The sequence below is a fragment of the Bacillus rossius genome, chromosome 3 (genome assembly GCF_032445375.1).
Source record: "Bacillus rossius redtenbacheri isolate Brsri chromosome 3, Brsri_v3, whole genome shotgun sequence".
Taxonomy (NCBI): domain Eukaryota; kingdom Metazoa; phylum Arthropoda; class Insecta; order Phasmatodea; family Bacillidae; genus Bacillus; species Bacillus rossius.
Window position 1 is genome coordinate 76,993,688 of NC_086332.1, and position 25,978 is coordinate 77,019,665.

At 38.3% G+C, this 25,978-nt stretch overlaps 1 protein-coding gene across 1 annotated transcript in view; it reads left to right on the plus strand.

Moving 5' to 3' along the window:
* LOC134531324 (zinc finger protein 16-like) overlaps nt 1–25,978 on the plus strand; it is a 331,519-nt gene that overhangs the window by 143,823 nt on the left and 161,718 nt on the right. Inside the window, exons 2-3 of the mRNA XM_063367018.1 lie at nt 22,672–22,810; nt 23,421–23,576. Of these exons, the coding sequence (XP_063223088.1) occupies nt 22,672–22,810; nt 23,421–23,576 (295 nt within the window). The remainder of the gene's footprint in view (nt 1–22,671; nt 22,811–23,420; nt 23,577–25,978) is intronic.

Here is a 25,978-nt window from a genome sequence, read left to right on the forward strand (position 1 = left end):
ACCCTCCTATAATCATGGCCGCCCATGGGGACCAGTCACAGCTCGGTTTGGAATGGCCCAAACGAATACTGTGTCAGAACACCAGGTCTTCAGATGTTAATCGCTCTTGAAGATGGTTGCAACAAGGCATGCCGAAACGTCGGGCACACCTTGGACGTGGCCTAGACCAATAAGCCAAGAAGTAGTTAATACTCCTAATGTATGGACATAATAATAAACTAAGAATGTTATAGATGTTTCTCCTGAACTCACTGTGTGTTTAAGAAAAGGTAACATGCAAAGTAATTATACTATATTTGGTTGGTTGGTTTCCAATACAGTTCATAGTTAAAGGATAATAGGCTTCGCCATCTTGAAGTCTTCCATGTTTTGTTACCATCCTAAATTTGAACTTTTTATCCCAATGTTTGGCATATAAAGGCATGAATCATATCTCCCAGAACTTCTATACCTTGTTGCGACCACAAGTTTACTAACAGGCCGCGAGGGAATAACGTATCATTTCATGCGGACCACTACAACTAGCATGGTAATCATACTAATTTACAAATATTGACTGCAAATAGTAACCAAACTAATTCCTATTCAATGTTGACCCAAAAATAAAGCACAGAAGCTTTATTGCATGCGGTTTTAGAATACTAGAAATTGCAAGATAGCGAGGCCTAATCCCCCTTGAATGATACCCATAGCATGTTTAGGAAGGTTAGCCACACATTTTTTGAACATTTTTGTAAGCTTGTCACGCACAATTTAGATGCCCAATTGTAAGCAGCACGGCGAGATTGGCCTTTGGTCAGGTTGTTATTGGATTCGTAATTTTTATAATATTTAGAATGACTTTGTAACTTTTTGAAAATAGCAACCACACTTGCGTGGCATATTTTGCGCCAAATGACGTGAGTAACAAGCCCTGTGAGGGACGGAACTCTTCGCGAATCAACCTGTAGAGTGTAGTAGTCGCTTCACCTGCGCAGTCCAGCGCCGCAGGAAGCTGTGTGGTCGCACTACTGGGTCCAGAAACCTCCCGATGACGTAACAGGACGGTGTGTTAATGCGAGTCACTGGCTGGAATGCGATCATCGATTTTTCCAACCGTGGCAATTACTCTCTGACAAGAGCACGAAGCGGCGGCCTTGAAGCACGCGAGGAACTTGTAAACAACGCCACAAACACATTTAGATAATGTCCTTAAACAAGTAACGGGAATCACTAACTCATAGCCTACATTGTACGGACTGTTTACTTAAAAAATATGTTAAATTTCATGTAGATTATAGATTTCTTTAAACACATACAGCATGAATCTGAATATTACCGATAAACTCCGGCTTGGGTTCATCACCAAAATCTAATCTGAAAACATATTTTGCAACTTGTGATCTAAAGTCCTCCCCAAGGCTGATACGCCTTTGAATTATCGAGCTAAAGAATTGGTATATTACAAGTAATAGAGAAAGAATTTAGGATAAAACACTGAGCATCTGTGTAATTAATAATTTAACAAAGTTTCACAAACACCGAAAAAATATGGCATTATTAACCAATATCATTAAAAACTAAAAAAAAAAATATGTTGCTCTTAGGTAAACTTAATAGTTCGAAGATAAATATTTACAATTTATCAGAAGAAAATTTACCTTAATCATAATTTAAAAGAAAAAAAGACATTTCAGATGTTGTCGTGAAACCGAAGGTTTTTTCGAAGTACTCCCATTTCCTTAGCCAATGCAAACTGTCACCAGGGGCGTAGCCAGGAGGGGGGGTTTAGGGGTTCAACCCCCCCCCCCCTAGCACCAAATATTTAATTAATTTCCTATTCATCACTCAACAAATTTCATATTAAAATTAATAAAAAATTTTACCATTACAATTTTTAAATTTAAGAACCGAAAACTTAAAATAGCACTATTTTACACCTTAAAATCCAAATTTTTCCGGGGGAGGACCCCCGGACCCCCCGCTTTATTACGGGGGGGGGGGGGGGTTGGCATGCTTCTTAACACCCCCCATACACAAATCCTGACTACGCCACTGACTGTCACAGCTTTATCTTGTGGGTCTAAAATTACCCCGTGCGGGGGCGAACAGCCCACGTCCATCTCTACCTGCAACGCCAGTTACAATCATTGTTTTTGAACCCAGCTAACCTTGACTTCACCATGGCTAGTTGCGTAGACACGGTAGAGACGCAAAACTAAATTAAAAGCTTGATTATGTATTCAGTAGGTTATTGCAGCGTTCATACCAATTACTTTATAAGCAAACATTTAATTTTATTCCGGATAAATTATAATACATGAACTACAGACAAGTGGAATAAAATACATAAAAACGACATAAAATTTACAAATCCTATACGTGATGCCCGGCCGTAGCGATCACGTTACCTGCGGCACAAAAGCCTTGCCTTCGCATTAGTCTAAGTCCGTACTTCAAAGACGTGCGAGGAGGAGGGTCCACACCAAATCTTGGCTACCGTCCCAAAACAACTTCTTCTTCCACCAATAACAAATTAAAGTTTTACTTACAGTAATTCTCGCCGTGCAGTAGAAATTTACCAAAACTGTAGCGCCTCCGGGTACCCGGGCTGTAGACTGGGCGTAGGTGACACATGTAGCACAGTCAAATGGCCACGGTCGACGCACTTCGGGGCGTGGTGCATTAACACTCGCGACTCACGAAACGTTTAAAATAGTTGATGGGGAAATACGTTGCCGTTCATTCCAAATTATAAAAAAATATAAACCAGCTGATGCGGGCCGCGGCAACGATAGCTCCGCGTAGCAGTCTCCAGGATTAACAGTTCATAACGACGTGTGGGTCGTGTTCCAACTCCCGTGCACAGAGTTACCCTGGGAACCCATATTCACAACTGTCCCGCCGTCGGTCAACGCCCGCAAGTCTCTGTCTGCCTAGAGTCCAAACAGTCCGCTCTCCGCATACGTCACACTCCCGTGACGTCATCCACCTCCCTCCGCTAATTCCCCCTCTTTCATACGTGGACAAGTCCATTCAGCAGAGGTAAATGGCCGCACGGAAAAACACAGTCTCTGATTAATTTTAACTGAAACTACTGAAGACCTATATATAAAAAAATATGAAAACATTACTTAAACAAAAAGTACGTTAACATTAAAATTAAACATAATTAAACATTAAACATAATAACATGAGACACCAGAAGTGTCTCAATCTCACTGTTTTACCACCATGGGTATCTAAAATATAATGTTATGTTTGTTAATGGAGCAGAATTGTTCATGTAAAATTACAGACATTAACAAATTTGTAAATCTTCATAAAAACAACTGTATCACTGGAAAATAACGTTCGTAGTATTATCGAGTCGTCCCAGTACCTGCAATAGTTACAGTTAACTGTAAACCGTTGCCAAAATAGCTTCTTAGTATTAACCGCTCACATTAATAAGCATGGTAAAACAAAATTAAGTTAAAATTTTGAATATTCTATTATCTTTTTCATGGATTAAAATTACTATTGAATGAAACATCAAATAAGATAAAAAAACTGAAAGTCATTTATATATTTCTTGTAGTATTACAAACTATTTCATGGCAACTGGTTCCCAAAGAAACATTTTGTAAAATAATTTTTTTTCTTCTTTTTGTAATGACCTCGATTATGATGATGTGCTGAACCATAATTCAATCATCCATTCATTCATGATTTCATAAATGGGAATACTAAACATTGGAAGCGCACTGTGATCAAACGGAAAACTGCAAACGGATAAACAAGTCCGCTGATGTGAGACAGAAACACCCAACGGTGCGTGTGATTCGCGCGTCACGGTGCGTGTCGGGAGACGTTAACGCAGCTTTGTCGCCACACGTTGGTCACCCCTGCGTACTCTCGCCGGCACGGTAATGGAAAGATAATTAGCAAGGGCAGCATGCCTACAATCCCTCCCTCCCTATCTCCCTCCCAGCCTCACAGCTTCCCTCCTGCTGTATCGTCGGTCGCGCTGGCGAAGCAGCAGCCACGTATGCTGCGCCGAGGTAGATAGACACAGCGGTTGAATAAATAATTAAATAAAACTTGTGGGCGACTGTTCCAGTACTCGCCAGAGATATGCAACATCTCATCTCGATGACGAGCATATTCACGTGTTGCAAATACACTTAGGTATAATACGAAAAATCGGGCCCGAGAGTTAACGCAGAATTCTTTAAAATATTGCTCACCGTGATAAATAAGTATACGAAAATTGTGTTTTCAAATACATTTTTTTTAAAATGGGAATCACACGCAGTTTCTGCACCCACCACTATAATTCGCTGCCAGTACAGCTACGTTGACTATCGAATCATTCGATTTCCAGAGCGAAGTTTAAAACTATATAATGAAACGGCTCCGATAAAAGCGAAAGAAAAAAGTCTTTAAAAAAACATCAAACCCTGGCTTTGGGCCTGATTCGACAAGGAATTTTATTGAAATACTGCTCATCTTGTTGAAATTCATACTATAATAGTTTATTTGGCTTTGGGAACTTGGCAGCTCCGTGGTTACATATTTCCGTTCCATTCACGAAATTACTCCTACCAAATGCCCTAAAAGGCGAAATAAGGTGTTTGTTACACATCAAAAATAATAAAAGTTGTGCACGCATTCGGAATGACCTAGGTGAGAATCTCGGTACACGAGCCATTCTGATTTCGGTAATTTCCAGTGGTTTTTCGAAAATGCTCAGGCAAATGCCTGAATTGTTACTACCACAGGTCTTGGTAGATTCCTTCCTCGAATTTCATTGAAATGCAAAGTAAGTTTATATTTAACGATGTACGACATGAATATAAAAAGTTGTTTTTAAGTCATGTACAAAGGGTGGCGTTGGCATTGGTTCACGCCTAAGACTCTGCCGTAACTAACAATAAATGAGCTCGAAATCATTTATCACGTGGTTCCATGAGTAATGAAATTGTAGAAGTACGATACCAAATATAATAAATATATTGTTATACGTATTTCTTAATACTGAAAAATTTCACAGCATATAAAAGTTTATTCCTCTAAAATACTTAATAATCAAATACCAACACTGGTGTATCATTTTCCTAAATTTCACGTAAAAATGTGGTGTATGAGTATGTTTTTTTTTTTTTCATTGCGATATAGATAAATTCGGAGCTAAGTGCAGAAAAATCTTTGCGAAGAAACGGAAAACGAACCCTTTAAACGACAGGTGTCACAGTCAGTAATTGGTATTCTTTATACGAGTTAAAACATTTACAGCCACCACACAGGCAAGTTTACAAGCATCAGAGAAAAAAAAACTACCGGATTTGTTAACATTATTAAGTTCTTTCAATGAAAATTGCAATGGAGAGGTTTAATAAAGATTATTATTTTGGACAAACGTCGTTTATATGTAGTTTGCATGGTATGCCACTGGAAAATTCCACGGACATAATACAGCGACAATCATGTAAACCCAGCGATTAAATTAAAGAGGTATGTATTTTCGGTGTGTTGCCCAGATTATTTTGTAGTATATCATCGTTGGGTTCCTCTATCTGTGTTGTTCAAGGTCGTTGTTTGTCTGTATTTACTATTTTTTTGTTGCAACTGTCTCGTTTTTGTCAGCCCATTGTGTTCGTCTGTGCTGTGATTTGGTTCTAATTCCTTGCACGGAATTCTCTGTGCTGTCTATACATGTAACATATGACATTGGCTTATATTGGTTTGTTTTCTGTGTGTTTGTTGTGTAATCATCTTTCTTTATCCGTTCTTTGGGTTTTCTCTATGCCATAAAATGCAATCTTTTCATAGTGTATGTCTAAAATAATGATTTAAATCACTCATTATTGTGTTCCTGAAAAAAAAATCGTTTTAAGGAATGTTAAGCTAACGCAATTAATCTAAAACAAAATAGAATCATACAAATATCATTCCATGCAATAATTTATGTTACATGTGACATAAAGTACGTAAGAATATGCACTACTGACATCGTTGCAACAAGTTTGATTTGAAATCAGATATGAATAATTTCCCGGTTAAAGCGTATCAAATAAGTGATTGCCAAAACATTAGTGCATTGGTTTGATAATAATTGGGACGGTTTATAAATACATGCAGAAAAATTAAAGTATTTAAAAATGCATTACTTTATCTTAGAAAGATTATTTTTTTAGATCATTATAGTATTTTTGTTTTTGATATTGGCTGCGTTATATGTATTTCCACTTTATTATCGCTCATATTTCTGTCTCATCCTAAAATGAGATCAACGCATTAATTGTAAAACTACAGGGAATACTAAAAAATATTGCGTTAATCACATACGTAACATTTGTTTTTTACCGTACAAGGTATTTGATTACTTAATTTTTTTTTCTGTAATCTCACATAGGTTAAGTTATTATTGGACAAATTTTGCCTCTAAGATATTCATATCAGGCGAGAATATTATGAACGGCTAAAACAATGCGACAGTGTTACGTGACTCAACCTAGTAAAGAATTTTATACTTTTATGATATGGAAATGTCGAGTATGTTATTAAGCACGAACCATCCCTACCTCAAACTCAAACGCTTCATTAGATTTTTGCTGCTACGCGCGGCGGAGTGGCTTTTAAAAAGGTTTTATTTTAATTACTCTTCCTCAATCAACATAATAATAGTGCCAAGAGCATGTGAGATGCCCTGATGTGCGCTCCCGCCAACTTCAGACAAGGCGCGGTTTATGCTTTCAATCTTTTATTATTATTATTACTCTCTGCGGTGTTGCCTCGGCTGTCTGAGGAATGTAGCGAGGGCTACTCCCAGCCACTTCGGCTAGAGCTGGGAAATGTAGTAGAGCGGCCATCTAATTTTCTCTTATCAGATGTGATGCATTGTTGGCAGATAGTTAACTCGCACCCGTCCCTGCGTAGAGACTTGAACTACGATGAAGAAACGAACCCCCTTCTTAATCCTTCTCGCTCCCTTTTTTTCCCCTCCGCCTTTCATGTAGCTTCATTAAACATGGTTGTTGCTGCGATCTTTGTAATGGAAACATAATTACTGGTTCCTGGGGGGAAAATGCCCGGCCTTATCTGTCTGGAGGGCTGCTGCCGGTGGTACTCTCCACAGGTACACTCCTGTTCACAAGTTAGTTGATTTCAGTCGTTGCGGAGATTCTTCGTGTTTTTTTAATGGTTGGAACTGAAGGAACATAAAATAATAATTTAAGAAAGAGGTAAAAGATGCAGAGTTAAGAAAATATGCTTATATTTTCTAAGTCAAATTATATACCTATATTCCTTACACAACGTCGTCGTGTGTGTGTGTGTGTGTGTATATATATAATTGTACACACACACACATATATATATAGTGTAAACTCTTTATAACGTTACTCGATTTAACGACAAACTCCTTAAAACGTCGAAATTGCTTGACTTTGGTTGGTTTACCTTGTTTTCTATACAATAATACACTCTATTTAACGACAACAATACGGCATTATAAATCATTAAGCAGTACTTTCTAAGTTGCCGAAGTTGATAAGAACTGCAGCTGTGTACGATCTTTTGTTTGCTGTTTTGTTGCTGTATTATCTAGCACGTGTTTACTTCGACTGACGTACTGGAGATTCTAAGAGATTTTGTCCTTTTTTTTTGTATGATGAAATTGCAAATGTTTACCTCGGTCACTATACTTTTGTCAAGTTGTTAAACGTTATCATTATCGCAGTTGCTTACAGACTTTTGAACTGTAAACATGACGAGTCAACGAAAATCTTTGTATATTGACGAAAAAGTTTTATTAATACGCTCAATAGAGGCGGGAGAAAATATCAGTGATGTTGGAAGACGCTTTGGATTTAGCCGCTCTACCGTGTCTACAATATGGAAAAACAACAAAGAAAAAATTTCAGACTATACGGAATAAGTGTTGTTATTTGTATGAATATTAATGTTCGTGACTAAATGTGTACTATAAGCCTATTATTAAATACATATTATTATAGAATAGTATAATTATATCTTTTATTTCTCTCCATTTAACGACCACTCTCTATAACGCCAAAAAATGCTAGGTCCGGTAAGTGTCGTTATATAGAGTTTACACTATATATATATATATATATATATATATATATATATATATATATATATATATGCCAGAGTTCTATGAATTAAAATAAAATAATTCCAAATGACCACACATACAATTGAAAGTTGGTCATAATTTTCCTATATTTTCTCATTCTAATTTACGGGTACAGTTCATAAGCGAAACCAATTTAAAAAAATAGTATTTTGGAAGTTAAAAAATTTATCATTCTGCAGTGTAGATGATTATCATAGTAATTATTACAGAACATATTGTTACATAGACTGTAAAGTAAGGTACATGTCATTACAACACTAAAGAAATATCGTTAAAAATTTTTTTTGTAAATTTATGTTAAATATGTATTTTTTATTTGAATAATATAATTAAAACTATTATTAGAACAACTATTAGAAACTTCGGTGTCGTACTTTCAAAAATTATTTACGAACAATGAATAATATTAAATGTCAATTGAATCGGTATACACATTTAGGGTTAAAAATCTGGCAAATATAAAAGTTCATTTGTAAATATGTGACTACTCTGAAGGTTTCTTTCAAACGCTATGTTCAAGGTTGATAACGCCATGAAAGTATAAAATATAATTTATGTTTACCAAGTTTAGTAAAAACATACGCTTTTAATATTTCTTTTTCAAACTAAACTTTTAAGTGATTGAATTTCTTTAAGACCTTGCGTTATTCTGTTTGCATTACATATTTGCGTTTTTTAAACTTACAATTAAGCTGGGATCAATTTAATGGGTATTTTACACAGGTATGTAGATACCAAAATATAACGCTTCACGAGGGTTTGTACACGAGGACATTTATAAACAGAGCCTAAATCAACAGCAACTTCTCACAAAATCTGTGACGTCAGGGCGACAAAAAATATATGGCGGATGCGAAATTTTTTCCGAATAGAAATATTTTCTATTTTCATCGCGTCGCGGACGCGACGTCACTTAAATTTGTCAGAATTTTGATTGCGAAAACGGTTTGACTGGGGCATCGAATCTGACTTTTTTTTTTGTGAATTCTTCTGTTAAATCTTTAACATATATTTACGGACAGTGATTTTTTTCCGAATGCATGTTAAATTTGAATTTACTTGTTTGGCACGCATGTAATGGCTAGAAACATTTTATACATAATTTTTATTTTTTTATTTTTTTTACTCTTGTAGAAACAACGTGATACTCAAAATAACGCGATTTTTTTTTTCTGTAGCATCGCGTTGTTGGCGTCGCACGCATCGTGTCGTTCTGATTCTAGCAAGAAAAGTGTCTGGTGCCAGACCAACCCCGACCGAGGCTTCACGCCGGTGTAAAAGCTATTGAATGATGACCGGGGCAAAGGAGACGAAGAGAACTCCGACGCCACACACTTCCCGCGCAAGCATTCCGATCCCAAGTTTCCCTTGGGTGGAGCAGCTACACCGCGCACATGGACCTCCGTGATGAAAAGGATGGGGGTCGTTTGGGGCGGAAGTAGTTTCAACGAAATTAATAGGAAATACTTAAAGAAAAAGTAATTTTCAGGAAACCCTTTACAGACTTTTAATTAATCCAACCATATTGAACACATAGATAAAAAAGTTATATTTAAAAAAATATTCCTGAGGGCCTCTTTTACAGAGGTAAAATGCTAGCAAGTGACAATTAACTAGAGTAGACGTGAGATGTGTGACGTCTAACCTCTTAAAACAGCAAATTCGTGTATTCTCATGTTGCAAATACCTACACTTATAATACGGAACTCGCACAGGAAATTAATTCAACGTAAAATTCTTTTAAATAATGCCGAGCGTGATCAATATACGCAAATTGTGTTTTCAACAACATTTATGGACGCGAATCACACTGTTTCCACACCCACCATTAGAATTCGTTGCAGAGCAGCTACGTTGACTGTCGAATCATTCTATATGCAGAGTGAAATATTAAACTTATAATGAAACGGCTCAGATAAAATGTGAAAATTTCTTGAAAAAATACTAATCCCCGGCTGTTGATCTGATTTTCGACAGGAATTTTTTAATTAAAATACTGCCCATCTTGTTAAAATTCATAAAACAGATTATATTATAAAGATTCTACTCGGCTTTGTGAACTTTGGTTTGAGCAATCCGCCACAGATGGCAGAACCGTAGTTACACATTTCCGTTCAATACGACTTCCATTACCGAGTGTTGAGATGTCACACATAAAAATATTTAGAAAAACTGTAGAAAGTTTTTCGTTCGCAAGTGTGGCAATCGTGGTAAAAAGCTAACTGCTAAAAATTTTACTGGATATTTTAAAAGTTATTTTAAATACTGTGAACAATGGACGGCAAAATCCGCGGCTTTTCCACAATACAAAAACAAAAAAAAACTATGGTTTTGACCTCACAGGGACTCGAACCCATTGGCCAGCGTGTCCGGTGGGAAAACCCGAAACCCACTACGGCATAACGCAACGTTTTTGGAACTTCCGTAGATTCTAACCTGCGCCATTTGTGTGCGGAACTTTAGAAGAACCCACGTTAGTTTAAAAACAAAAAATACCCAAGATGTTCATATGACTAGCGGCTGTTCACGAATAGCGTTTAAGAAAATGTTGAGGATAGAATGGTAGTTGTGTTACCGAATTTCGTTTTTAAAATTTATGTTTTGGAGAGTGAAAAATTTGTGAAAACGGGTGTTTTTTTTTAAATAATATCTAGAAATGATGTATATTCTCCAAAGCGCTTAGAGGGACTTGCCATGAACCTTTATCTTCATTTCTAAGCTGTATAATTTTATGGTTACGGCTGAAATCGCACGCACGTCGTGGAGACTGCGCGCCAGTCCTAGGGTCGATGCCGTGTGCTGGGAAGACTGCAACGCAAACACGCGCCTCTGGGGTCACCGTGTGGCGAGCCCTCGCCTTGGCACCGCGGCAGCCCGGGAGCTGTAGCACGGTCTTCACCCCGACTGGACTTCCGCCCCGCGGGCCCGCCATTACACGAGCTACGTGATGCCAATCTCGCAGCTTCTGACCACCAGCATCTCTCTCACCCTCCCCCCGCACACGCGCGCTCTCCCGATACACGGTCCCGATAATGGGCATCGGCGGGAGACCAGCTGAGGTAGCGGACGAAGCAGGGAGAAGGAAGCGACTCGGGCGCCTCTCAAGAGATTCTTCCCGAGGTCCGTTACGAAACGACGCGGACACAATGAAACACGGACACGGAACACGCTTTGCTGTTTCAACTGCGGATTCCACACTGTTAAAAATTTTCACCTTAATTTTACCAAGAACTCTGGTTATAAATTATCCAGGCATTTTAGTAAATTTATCGTTTACCTTCGTAAAATTACTAGTACAAAGTTCACTTTCTGTGAATACGAATATACATCAATATACTTTCTATAAAAGAAAATATTCAAAAACTGGTTGGAAATCATGCAAATTAAAAACTTATTTCTTTCAGGTGTGCGTTTACTATCGAAAAACAGAATTTAAAGTTGAAATACGGCGTAGGTTCTACGAAGATGCAGTTATCTGTAAATACTAAGCACTTTTTCGTTTATTTGAGGTTGATTCTTCTTTGAAAAATCCGTAAATTTACTTTTTTTTTTTACAATGCACGAGTGTGCGGACTCATAACAGAACGGCGACCAGTGAGACAGTTAAAAAATGTTTGTGACTAACGCAATCATAACTAATTTGCTTCGTGTGTAAAGAAAAACTTAAAGTTACATGCTGACGAAGTAATTCACTACAAAATATGCGGACATTTAAATTTTGAAAGTCAAGGTTAGATACCGAAGCTATGTAAACACAAAAAAATTTCTTAAACATCACGTGTACGAAAATATTTTTAATGTCAAATTTTTTTATATACGAAAGCATAAACTATAACAAATAAAATTTAAAATAAACAACACGCCAATTATAGAACAGCAGTAGTATACAGATACTCTTTTAGTTGAAACAATATTTAATTTATTTAAAAGATAGACAGCTCTGCTTCTATAAATTGAACGAATTGACGTAAACGGTGGAGATAGGCATTGCCCAGCTAAACCTTACGCTTCCGTGTCCACATGCGTTCCAATGTAGACACTCTTTTTCGTGATTTTATAATCCGCGTACGTGATCCGTGTCGGCTCAAGTGTCATACGTTTCCCGGCTATTCTGTCTTAAGTTTCCTCATACCGGACCCGACCGACTGCTCGTTCGCCGATCAGAACCAAAAGGTTTGACAGGAAAGTGTTTGAAATGCTATTCCCAGACTATCGTACCAGGAGCTGCTCTCTCGCCACGTTCGGATCTAACGACTCTTCACTGCCACCCTTCTTGTCTCTTCTTCTTGGACGTTCCTGGCCAGGGGCTGGTAGGTGTATGAAGCCGTTGTTTTTCTTCAGTTAATTTTTGTGCCATTTTGGTTAACAGCTCAATATATTGGTTGAAGTGTAGACTTTGCGTTGTGGAAATAATTTGAAATGACTTCTTTGATGTGTAACATCATAGCTCTCGATATACGGCATTCGGTAGGAGTATTTTCAAGAGGAACGATAGTCGCATTAAACGGAAATGTGTAGCCACGGTGCTGCCATCTGTAGCGGATGGCGCGGACCAAAGTACCCAAAGTAGAAAAAAACTTTATAGTACTAAATGTTAAATGATTTTCAATAAGATGAGAAGTATTTTTATAAAGTTCTTTTTCCAAAATCAGGTCCAAAGCCGAGGATTAATGTTTTTTCAAGTCTTTTTTTTTTTTTTTCGTTTTATATCGATAGTCGACGTGGCTGCACTGGCAGCGGATTCTAGCGGCGGGTACGGAAAATACGTGTCATTCGCATTAAGAAATGTAGTTGAAAACACAATTTTCTTATATTAATCACGCTCGGCATTATTTTAAAGAATTCTGCGTTCAATTTTGTGACCAATTTTCGTATTATAAGTGTATTTGCAACATGAGAACACATGTTTTTGCTCTATATCGAGGTTATATGTCACACATCTCTAACGAATACTGAAAGACTCGGGCACATGGTTTTATTTTATAAAAATGTCTGTTTTTAGCGACGGAGATTATAATTCATACTTACAACCATCTTCAGACGTTATGAAGCACCATCCCTGCAGTGTTTCGGGCGGAACAGTATGACGATGGCTATGCTAAAAAATGACTTCAATTACGTCACAACCCCTAATTCCGTGTTCCATACATACAACGTACAACGTACACACGTACAACGTTGCGTCGCTAAAAAGCCGTTATTTCTTCATAGTCAAGCAAAATTCGGAATATTTTTGGGTTACAGTCTAGAATTCAAAAATTTGTACTTTTGAACGTTCCTGGTTGTTGGATCACGGTCATTAGATACGCCTTAAGGGATTAGAAGCCAATATAAAACTCCTAGAAAAAGCATTTGACCGGATCATGCGTGGCTCGAAGAGAAGTTTAAATGCAGTGATGAGAGCTTCCCCCCCCCCCCCCTTTTTGTTTCTATATATATAAATCATTATAAGTAAAAAAAACTGGAGTGAACAACACATTATCTGCTTCAGGGCATACATACAATTTATAGTTCGTTTAAATTTTTTAACTATGTATAATTATACAATTTTTGGATCTACTAAAATGTGTTTAATTTTTTTAATTCAGATAAAACCACAGTTTTGATAAAGACTAGGGACATGTATTTTTCTTGAAACGTTTTGGAGACTAGCTGAGGGTTAAAACTCTATTACATCGTCTGGGACTCGTGATTGGTTTAAGTTTCTTTGAGGCACATAGGCACTTTCAGCACACCAACCACAGTAATTCAGTGCAGAAACAAAAGTATTCTGAATGGCTCGATCAAACAAGACAATGGCTTCTCTTGCAGATGGGTGTCAATTACAAAGAATAAACCGCTGGGGCGAGCATGGTAGTATAATGGGCGTTCAATTTTTTTCGCTATCAATACCTGCCTCTAAAAATGGCTTTTAAACACGTCAGAATGGCGTTTGAAAAAAAAATTATAAATATTAATTGGGCTTACATTTTCGTACATCTTTTTAAATCGAGGAATTACATACCCCACCCATAACTCTTAAGTCATCTGCCCTCCAGAAGATTTGAGTCTGGGTGCGACCTTGGTGAAATTAAACTACGTTTTGACGATTGTATTACGCACACGCATTACGCACACGTTCGTGGAGTCTCGCCTCAAACCAGAAAAATAAAGGGGAATGCCCCAGGAATTGCACGAGCTCCCTTGTGGTGTGCTGCTCTGTCGCGGGATGAACTCTAGCGGAGTTCACGGGCGCTCTTCTGGGGGACGAGGTCCGGTCTCTCGCCGAAGAAGGTGCGGTAATGAGAAGTGGAACCCCCCAACCCCTTCTTCACCCCTCCTCCCCCCCAGCCTCCTCGCCACAAGCCTCTTTTCAGAGCCACGCTCGTTGCTGCTCCATTTTACCGCAACAATGCCGCCCCGGCCACGCGGCCCCGGGCGCAGCCAATCACCGCCGGCCAATCTCCGCGCCGGGATCGTTGCGCCGCGCTCCGTCCGCGGCGACTGCCAGCTGATGTCCGAGTCCGAGATGACGAAAAAAAAAAAAAAAAAAAACACACACTAAAAAATAAGTACAGAAGAAACGATCGTCGCCTGGATTCGGGGAAGGTGCGACGCGACGGCTCGCTGGCGCGCAGCTGGACACGAGACCTCGGCGCGAACTGGACAGCGCGAGGATTCCAGGGGAAAAAAGAAAGAATGTGTAACACCTTAGCTCTCGGTGTACGGCAATTTGGTTGGGGTAATTTAGTGACTGCGACGGGAGGAAATAAACGAAAATGTGTAACAGACGGTGCTTATATCTATAACGGATGGTGCGAATCAGAGTTCACAAAGCCAAACGTAAACCTAAACTGTTTAAAGAATTTTAACAAGATGGGAAGCATGTTTGTAAAAAACTAATTTTCTAAAATCAGGTTCAAAGATAAGCTTTTGTAATTTTCAAGTTTCTGCGTTTTTTTATCGGAGCCGTTTCATTATGAAGTTTAAAATTTCGGGTTGCTAATAAAATGATTCAATAGTCGAAGTAGCTGCTTCATTCCGAATTCAAGCGACGGGTACGGAAACAATGTGCGATGCACGTCAAGAAATGTTGTAGAAAACACGATTTGCGCATATTTATCAGGCCTGGCAATATTTTGAAGAATTCTTCGTTAAATCTCGTATCCGAGTTTCGTATTGGTAAGATGTTTTGCAACATGAGAATACGTGAATTAAATCGTTACCAAAGTTAGATGAAAAGGCTCCGATAAAAACCGCAAAAACTTGAAAATTACAAAAGCTTATCTTTGAACCTGATTTTAGAAAATTAGTTTTTTACAAACATGCTTCCCATCTTGTTAAAATTCTTTAAACAGTTTAAGTTTACGTTTGGCCTTGTGAACTCTGATTCTCACCATCCGTTATAGATATAAGCACCGTCTGTTACACATTTTCGTTTATTTCCTCCCGTCGCAGTCACTAAATTACCCCAACCAAATTGCCGTACACCGAGAGCTAAGGTGTTACACATTCTTTTTTTTTTTCCCTCGAATCCTCGCGCTGTCCATCTCTGGCGAGTACTGAAAGACTGGCTCGCTTTTTTTCTGTTACCCATTTAACAGAGATCTGTGAATATTTTGCTAGACCACGCAAACGTGAGTGGTCGAGTGGTCGTCGTGCGTTCATTGGCGGCTGCCACATTTCGCCTTCTCTCCGGGTCGCGCGTCATTCGGTCATGAGTCATGAGTTTTTATAGGCGTTTGACATTGGCTTCTCGTTCTTCAGAGATGGCGTTGGGGATGTGTCAGAGCTGATACTGTTCTGGAAAATCATTTATTTTCTTGTTATTTGTTGGCAATTCTTTTGCGAAACCGGCAAAATTTCCAACGAGTTACATTTCTACAGAACCACACAAATAAATTTTATAACCGTTTTATACAAAACATAACCTAATAACAAAATGTGTGAGCCATTAGGTGAAAAAGAATAACAAAATGTAAGTACTATAGGCTTCATACAGGCGTACATCACAGTTCCATACCTATTTTTTACATTTTATACCTGTACTGTAATAATATAAGAGTGTCGTAAATTTTAGAAAATGTATAAAAATTTTGCAATATAAAATAGACACTAAACATTACACACGGATACGAACTACAACAGCATATAAAGATTGAAGTACTATGAAATTGTATCAAAGGTATTTATTATTAAAGAATTATTAATAGTAAAGACATGCCAAATTGTTTTATTACACGCCGACATATGGATTTAGGTCTACAAGCCTACAGCACCAATACTCCTCAGGTACCGAACCGTGAAGGTGTAACTGAGAATAGGATAGATGGATCTTTTACATGTCCTACTTCGGAGATTCTAATAGGGCATGGGTTCCGAAAACCGGGAAATAGATACATCATTTCCACTCGCGTCATGGTTCTAACAACTAACAGCTACACCGAGAGGTTGAGCAAACCCATCCCAACTCCGGCGCCACCGAGCAACCGCTATCCCGCCGTGTATACCAGGTCACCGACGGTGCTTGCCCTCACCGGGGTTACAGGCAGTACCGACACCTATCACATCCCTGGGACCCCATCGGTCACCCAGCTGCTCGTGATCCAGCCGAGGATATCCACCTAGTACCATAGCATTAAGTAGCTCAACACTTCCACTCTTCAACGGAGCGGGGACTCCTCAGAGTGTGCTCCAAGCATAGGAGCTACCACTGCCACCACGAGTCCATCTCCAAATCTGATCCAGGGCCCTTAGAGGAAACATCAGCAGAGAACTTTCACAGTAAGGGATCAGTCCCGTGGCACCCTTCATATTCAGGTAGAGTGCTGTTCCGGGAGGATGAGAGGGATGAGACCACCCTGACAAGACCAGGGAAGTCCAAGGTTCATTATTTTGGACTATCCCCCGCTCGAAAGTTGCAGCCTTGCCAGAGCCCGGGTTCGTCTATACCAAGGACGTCCTTGAATACAAAACTGGGATTATCCACCGCCATAGGTTTATGTCTTTGCCAAAGCTCGGTTTGGCCAAGCCGGGACGACCCCACCTCAAGCAAGCGCCCTTCGCTATTCCATGTGCATTATGGATTATTCACTGTGAACCCGATGCCTTAAGACACCACCTAGGGTTTGGGGGTCCAACCCCCCCTCCCCCCCCCCCCACCGATATGTATTAGGATCGTCCAAAGGCGAGGCCACCCGTCCACATCCTACTAACCCTTCAGAATACTCGTTCCGACACACCGAGGAAGTCAGAGTGAGCACCCCCGGCATAGCCCATATCGGTCAACAACACTGACACCACGAGAAGGCTATGGGTTGCCGTAAGCGGGAGAGGGTATATATTCGCATCACACGTCCGTTATGGATACCTGGCGAGAGCCTCTTTCGGTTACTAGAGCCGGCTACGGCTCCACACGTCACAGGTCAGCAATCACACGCCGACAGTCTAAAGTGCAAACGTTTTTCGATTGGACTGACTCCTATAATTATATCCATAGTAATATTTTTAAAAAACCTAAAGGAATTAGAAGCCATCGAAAAGCCACCTAAATATAATGTGACTGAATCATGCGCAACCCAGAGATAAGGTGCAAAGTGCCGTCAATCAATGAACACTTGAAGACAACTTTATCAGCAATGATCAGAAATTGCTCAAGCAAAGCCACGGGAGTAGTATATAATAGCCGATTCTGGGACAGGCGCAGGATCCAGGATCCGACCTTGACCTTTGACCTTGACCTTAAACCTTGACCTTTGACCTTGACCTTGACCTTTGACCTTGAACATTGAACTTGACCTTTAACTTTGACCTTGACCTTGAAATTTGACCTTGACCTTGAAATATGACCCTGACATTGAAATTCGACCCTTGACCTGAACCCTGAACTTTGACCTTGACCTTGACCTTGAACCGAGTCCTTGACCTTGAAATTTGACCCTGACATTGAAATTCGACCCTGACCTTTAGCCTTGCGACCCTCGATGTTGCCAACCTGATGACGTCATCTAATCCGTATGCTAATCCATATGCTAACCTAACCTAACCTAACCTAACCTAACCTAACCTAACCTAATCCATATGCTAATCTATGCTAACCTAACCTAACCTAAACTAAACTAAACTAAACTACACTAAACTAAACTAAACTAAACTAAACTAACCTAACCTAACCTAACCTAACCTAACCTAACCTAACCTAACCTAACCTAACCTAACCTAACCTAACCTAACCTAACCTAACCTAACCTAACCTAACCATTGCATTACAGCGCTAGATGGTAATTTTTTATTTTTAAATGCTTTTTGAGTATTTTTAAATTGTTAAAACATCTATAAATTTTACCCACAATAATAAATAAATATTCATTGTTTTTTTTAGTTATACCTTAACATAATTTCCTTTTTAAACTTAAAATTATTTTGTACACGACATTCATGCTAACTATTTTTTATTGATTTTACCTTTATAACCTCTTCAGTCGCCCACGTGTTTGCCATTTTAAAGATTCGCTGTGACAGAAACGGATTTTATGTTCGTTTACGCTAGGCGCGATTTTGATTGGCTGATTGCATACAACATCCAACATATTTGGGAACATGTCTTGTATGCAAAATATTTGATGGAAACTCAAGTTATCCAACTTTTTAAACAAACATGCCGGCGCTAGTACCGGTTTTGGTGACGTCATAACCCTCCAACTCTAACAGAACATATTGTACGGTTGTGGAAACGAAAGTTTGACAGTGTGAAAGGACCTTACAGGGACTTGACATGGGGAGAGTACTGCGTGGTCCGGAACCTCCACCCCCTTTTTCAAGGATATAAATAAGAAAATTAAAGCAACTTAGCTACATGACTTTACAGAGAGTTTTATTGTAGTCCTTATAGTGGGGCACAATAAGTGCAGTTCTTCCCACGTCCAGCCCAACATGCCTCATGCACAGAAGACACAGGAATTGTTTGCAATAAGTCTAAATTTAATGCCGGTTTGCACACATGTTAGTTGTAAGCTTGATTTTAATAAAAACTTGAGAACTGTTTCATGTATTAATTAACACTAATACATACGTATTTATGACATGTTTTAACGAAAAGATCAAAATATTGCCTGAGGGGAAAAAGTATTAAAAACAATTAAATAAAAACCAAAATATAAAACGTTGTTATCTTTTCTCGAACAAAATCATGTCTTAAATTTCTATGCGTAAACGTTGGAATTCCATAAGTTTACTTTTTTTTCCTCTGATATTTAAATGTGACCATTTTTTTTCAAACCCAATTAAAATGAAAGCTTATTCATTAAAAATGTTTTAAAGGTTATACTGGAACCCCTCATTTACTTAAAGCTGAGTACGTCCCAAAAAAACGTATTCGTGCGTCCGCGAGCGATTCGGAACGGGGGATACCACCGCTTGCCACAACATCCGGCGTTGTGAACTCGCTGCAGTTCGAAGCCTGGCGCCGGAAGTGGCCATTTTCCGCGACGGCGCGCGCAGACGCGTAGTTCGCCGGTGTTGTGTCTGCCCTGCGGCTTCGCGCGCCCGTAAACAACTTCACCCCACGGGCTGCCGCTTGTTAAACACGCCGTAATAACCGCGTCCGAACCATCACGTGTAACGGATTTCAGTTACAGAAGCTTTTACAATTTTTTTTTTTATCTCTCTGTTCGCGATGTCTTCACACTTGTTGACTTTAACACTAGCTAAACCACGTTTTCAGACACGTGTTGACTTCGATGTGTAAACATCTTAGCTCTCGGTATATGGCATTTGGTACGAGTAATTTCATGAAAATGGATGGGAAGTCGATGAACGGAAATGTGACACAAAGGTGGTGGACCCACGTGTAGCAACGTAAACCCTTATACAGTCACTTTCGTAAACATTAGGGTACATAACAAATGTATTGACGTGTCAAATGAAACTTTGTGATAGTGAAACTACCCTGGAATATATTTGGTAAGCTAAAATAGTCTTAATAAAAATTGTCTCAAGTTTTTTTTTAAAAAATATATAAGAAACCTGGAATTCAATGATTATAAAACATATTCTCTTTCTAAAGTCCCAAGAGGCTTACTAGCACAGTGGTATACCGCGCTCTTGGTAATCTCAAGGGACGAGGTTTTAAAATATCGTCACTGGAATTTTTCTTTTTTTAATAACATTATACAATAATGAAAATATTGACTAATCTAAATAAGGTTAATGTTTGTTTGATGAAAGTATTTTCAGACTGATTTCAGTCATTTAAGCAAAAACAAATATACAAACATAAACTTACTGTTATAATATGTGTTTTTAAAATGTTCATGTTAATATTTTAGTAATGCCATGGAAGAATAACTTCTAACGTGTGAGTATCTTTATAATAAAAACTGTTTAGTGAATTTGAACAAGATCAAGATGGGCAGTATTTTAATAATAGAAAATGGCGTTTGCACGTTTAAAAGTAAAAAGTAATATGAGCTAAATTATATAAAATTACTAAATGTGTCATTCTATTAGCCAATAGAAATTTCTTCGTAATTATGCAAATAAATAGGTTACTTGGATGTATAACAGCAACAAAATTATATTTTATTTCAATGGAAAAATAAAATAAAGAATACAATGTCAGTGTTATAAATCAGGCCATAATTTTGATGGCTGTAATGATTTTTTAGTCGTTCTTTGCAATTGGAATAATGAATGTTTGAAAACATACATTCATGTCCAATAACTGATAACGTTAACCATCTAATTAACTAGTTATTTTATCAGAACTATAATTGCCATAGCAAGTATTGGAAAATAACCATTTCGCACATCCCTCAAGCTGCTATCTGAGTTTAATGGTGGCAAGCAACGGTTAAGATTCAGACAGCGAATTCTAGCGGCGGGCGTGGAAAGTATTTGTGAGATTCGCATTCAGAAATTTTGGTATTTGAAATGCGAATGTTTTACTTATCGGTATGTTTATCACACCAACACGAGAACACATAATTTTGCTCGTTACCGAGGTTGTATGTTTACATATCACTGGCGAGAACTGAAAGACTCGCTTACAATTTTTTCCTTCGTTTTTCCGTCATTACTTTTATTTAAGGGCTATTTCTTACATTTTAATTCGTTATCTACTTTTAATTTGTTTTTTAAACAAATGTAATATCGTGAGTGTAAAATGTCGTGCAAATTTTCGTAATTATCTTCACGTGCGCGAAGAACAATAAATGCAAGGGAGGGTTCCAGTTGAAATATTATATATACAATGAAAAAAATTACGAAAAAATAAAAGCAATTAATATGTCGTGTAAGACCAAGCCTTAGGGAGCACGTCATGTTTTTCAAAGCATTTTTAGTTCCTAACAAAATGACATTGTTGAAAATTATTTCTTGATAAAAAAATTTGCTCAAAAATAAAGTATAATTATTGAATATGATGATGTTTGTAATGTATGATAAAATATTCTTTTTTTGGGTGGACCTACGCCATTAATTATATTATTGTTTTCCACTTGTATGTCTAGGTTTCCAGTCTACATTTATGGATAGACATATCATTATTCTGAAAAAAAAATTAACTAAGTACATGAACATGTGTTTATTAATCATTATTTTTATAATAAACAGCAATTATGCCGTCTTATACTTGAAGAAGTCAATCATGGCATATATATTCAACTTTTGGGGAGCGTAGAACGTAAACAAATGTTATTTAAATTAATGTTTATAATTAATGACAGTAAAAAAAACATAAGGCTTCATTTAGTGAAAAACATTACTCTAGCACCTATTTGTTAAGTCACGTAGTTCTGTATACTCATAATGTTATTTTTTTACTTTATCACGGTGGTATCTATTTGGAAAAAAAATACATACATTAAAATTGCCACATGGAATTAATATGATATTGATAACACGTTACAGGAAAAAAAAACGCGTTTAAGATTATAGACAAAAAAATATTCTAGCGCTTCAAAAATCTGTAAAGATAAAGTGTAAATAAGGCTCTTCACTGTAAATGATTTTTTGTAATGGTACCGAATCATTCATGTAAAATTACAGATATTTATAAATTTGTACATTTACAAGAAAGAAAATCTATCACTAAAAATTTTGTCCACAGTAACACTGAGTTTAGAATTTAACCGAACATGTATGCTTTGTGTTGTCTTAGTACCTACAATAGTGTTATTTGTAAACCGTTCCCTGAATAGCTTTCCTGTACTATTAACCGCGCACATAATAAGCACTACACAACTAAATAAAGTTAAATGTTGAAAGTTCGATTAACTTTTCCAGGTCTAGAAAAAATTTCTTGAATGAAACATCAATTTAAATATAAAATTATGCGCAAAATTTCATAATAAATACTCAGTATTATCTCGAAAAACGTATTTCATATATGCAAAAATAACCATAGCTATTTGCATTTAAGAGTTACAGTATGTTCTTTGTAATATTAAAAAATATTTTTTTGTGGACGGGTTTCCAACGAAATCTTTTGTAAAAGAGTACAGAGTGTGTGTCAACCAAACAAACTTGTTGAGCTGCGAGCTGGAGAGACGACTGCTTGTGTTTGTTGGCAGATCCGGCATCGGTTCGGGTGCTACGACGAGATCACCGAGGTGGACCGCCGGCGGGTGCGCCACTGCAACTGGGTCCGCTTCCTCAGGGCCACCTCGGCCTACAGCGACGAGGTCAACATCATCGGCACCAAGGTCAAAGGTCAGTCTCGCGCCATTGCCCACTCGTCCGTTGGCAGGACCGAGCATTTTTTTTTGCGGAAAGATCTCCATACCAGCTCTGCGATGCCTGTGTTTCGTTGTTGGCCGGGTTTCCTTCAGGTCCACGCAGCCAATCGTCTGGTTAGCTGTGAGAGACGGGGGGTGAAGTTGGTGTCCATGCTGAGATGGGTATCCTCAGCCTCTGGACATAGCTGGATCTCTAACACATCTCCCGTTTCGCGTGTACGGCGTATTCCGTATCCACGCCCGTGGGGGCCCCAGGCCGGTAGGGCTTATGCTAAGAGGGCTGGGTTAACAAACCAAAAGGGGGAGAAATCCCTTATTCAGTTTACTTTTCTGTCAAACACGCCAATCACAACCATCCAGCGCGGGAGCAAACGCGTCCTGAATGTCCCGGTCAAATAATATGGCAATTGGCCTCCAGTCACAAGACAACAATCGCTAGCGCAGGCATACCTTAATGCAGATAATATATTTTTTTTTTTTCGCGAAAAAATGTTTGGCCCTACAACGTATACCAAAACGGAGAATTTTCAATAGTTTGTACGGATCGCTATTATTCGTGGATCGTGAGAGTGTTGTTGTGGCAGGGGAGCCGATATACGAGGCCGTGCGCACCATCCCCGCCAACACGGAGCTGGTGGTGTACTTCCTGCCCGAGCGGCCGGAGGAGGTGTTCTTCATGCCCGCCGTCCACTACCTGCGGAACTCCCTGTACCGGCGGACGATGGACACCATCCTCGAAGGTGAGGCACGTCGCGCCCGAAACAACATCGTGCAACGCGCCACGACGCAGGCCGCCAATGTCGTCAGCCGTGTCACCGGTTTGTTGGTCATTGCTGCAAGACTGGCCCGGACTCATTTTACCACGAGATATAACCCAAACCATTCAACTGCAAGCTGCTGCAGTGTCTGAACTGAAGTTAGTAGTCAATGCGCAGGTCTTATCCGCTAAAGTACAGAGAACACTTGTGTAGTCTATCCTAAAGTCATTAAAACTGACATTTTTTTTTCCATTCCCTATCCATTGCTCAAACTCTTAATTTTCCTTGCCGTTACCATTATTTGAGGGCCTTTCTCGTAAATTTACTACGATTTCTTTCAAAACAGATGTTTAATAAATCATTTTTATAGCGGAAAATGTTTAAAATTATGACCTTTAACAATTAGATTTAAAAAAAAAAGCTTGGTTAATTGCTGAATATCTGTGAACCAAAAACCAAAGATAGAGAGCTATAGGAGAACATTAGCAGAAATCTGATGGTTTTGACAAGGAAATGAAATAACCAATTATGGTGTGAGAAACCGTACCTTGACTTCCAGTTCTGTTAGTTACCGTTAGCGTGCGTGCTACCATCCCACGGCTCGGAGCGAGGTGACTCAATGCTAAGACACTGGTCTCGCAGTTCACAGTTCGAGTCCCGGCGCTGCCATCATTTCATCGGCTTTGCACTGGTTTCCCTGGAATCACTTCAGGCGAACGCTGGGATGTATCTTTAGTGCAGTTATTGGTCGATGCCTTCTTCAGCCTCGCATTTTACAAGACGTATCATCCAAAGAAAAAAAATATATGTGCAATATCTTAGCTCTTGGTAAAAGTAATTGCGTGAATGCGACGGAAGGAAAAGAACGGAAATGTGTAACCACAGTGCTGCCATCTGTAGCGGATGACAAGAACCAAAGTTCACAAAGACAAAGAGAAATTTAATAGTATTAATAAGATGGGCGATATTTTAATAAGATTCCTTGTCGATAAACCGTTCAAAACCAGGGGTTTAGTATTTTATCAAGACTTTTTTCGGTTTTATCGGGGTGGTTTTATTATAGGCCTATAGTTTAACATTTTGCTATGCAAATCGAATAATTCAAACGGACGTAGCTGCTCCAAAAACGAATTCTAGCGGCGGTTGCGGAAACTACGTGTAATTAGCGTCCGTAAATTTAGTTAAAAACACAATTTTCTTATGTATTTATCACGCTTGGTGTTGTTTTAAAGAAGTCTACGTTAAACTTCGTTACCGAGTTTCGTATTGATAAGTGTACTACATCATGAGAACAAATGAATTCGCTCTTTTCCGAGGTTATAAGTTACACATCTCTGGCAATTACTGAAAGCTGAAAGACTACTAGCTAGTATAAAATTTGAGCCCACAGAAAAAATGTTACTCAAATGCAACCCGAATGTATCTAAAACAATACCAACTGATAAATTCATTTCCACTAACCCCTGGCAAAAATATGTAAATTTACAGGAAGCGCCAGCGGCTTTTCATTCATTTCCGTTTCACAGTTACAATTTTGCAAGCGATAGTATGTGTCATTCCCTGCCTCGATGAGAGAATATTTTATTCCAGGGGGCTCGGGCTATCAAAACTCCTTCCCCTACACCATCCGTTATTTACGCTCATGCCAATAGATAAGGAAAGTCATACGGGATAGATTTCATATGTTTTAAAAAGTATAAATGCAGGCTCATCTATTATTTCGTGTCCTGAATTAAAAGTTTAGAAAAATACTTGTACTAACGGAATAAAAATTTATTTTAGACTGCTTCGCTTTGACTATCTCAAATCGGAAGCTAGTCTATTCAATTTAGTAAACATATACCTAAGTGTGCAAGGAAAATATTAGTAAAATATTTATCTAATAGTAGCTTCATATTCCGTTATAAAAATTATCTGACTGAATACAAATCATCTCCGAAATTTCGACATCAGCATCGTCATAGTTGTAGAAGTTTGAAAGTTTGAAGAAAATGTAAATGCCCGCAAACCATCTGTCTTAGCTTAAATACATGAATACTGGAAACCATTTGACATTTTTTTACATAGTTTCATTCTAAAATATGTGTTTGATAGCAGCTGAAAGTACTATTTCTCTCTTTCTTGCTCAACCCACCATCGAACCAACACTCTTTTCGGGAGCTAAGATAATATTTTGACTTGTTTTTAAAACAATTTCAATAATTCTTATTAAATTTATTTTCCACTTGATGTACGAAACCTTGTTCGAAAAAATATGTGCTTTTGTATATTAATTAATTTGTTCTGTTTATCTATAATGTTTATTTTATTTTTGTATTATTATTATTTTCTCTGTAAAAATCATTAAAACCATTTAAGAGCTCATATTTAAAAAAAAAAGATAT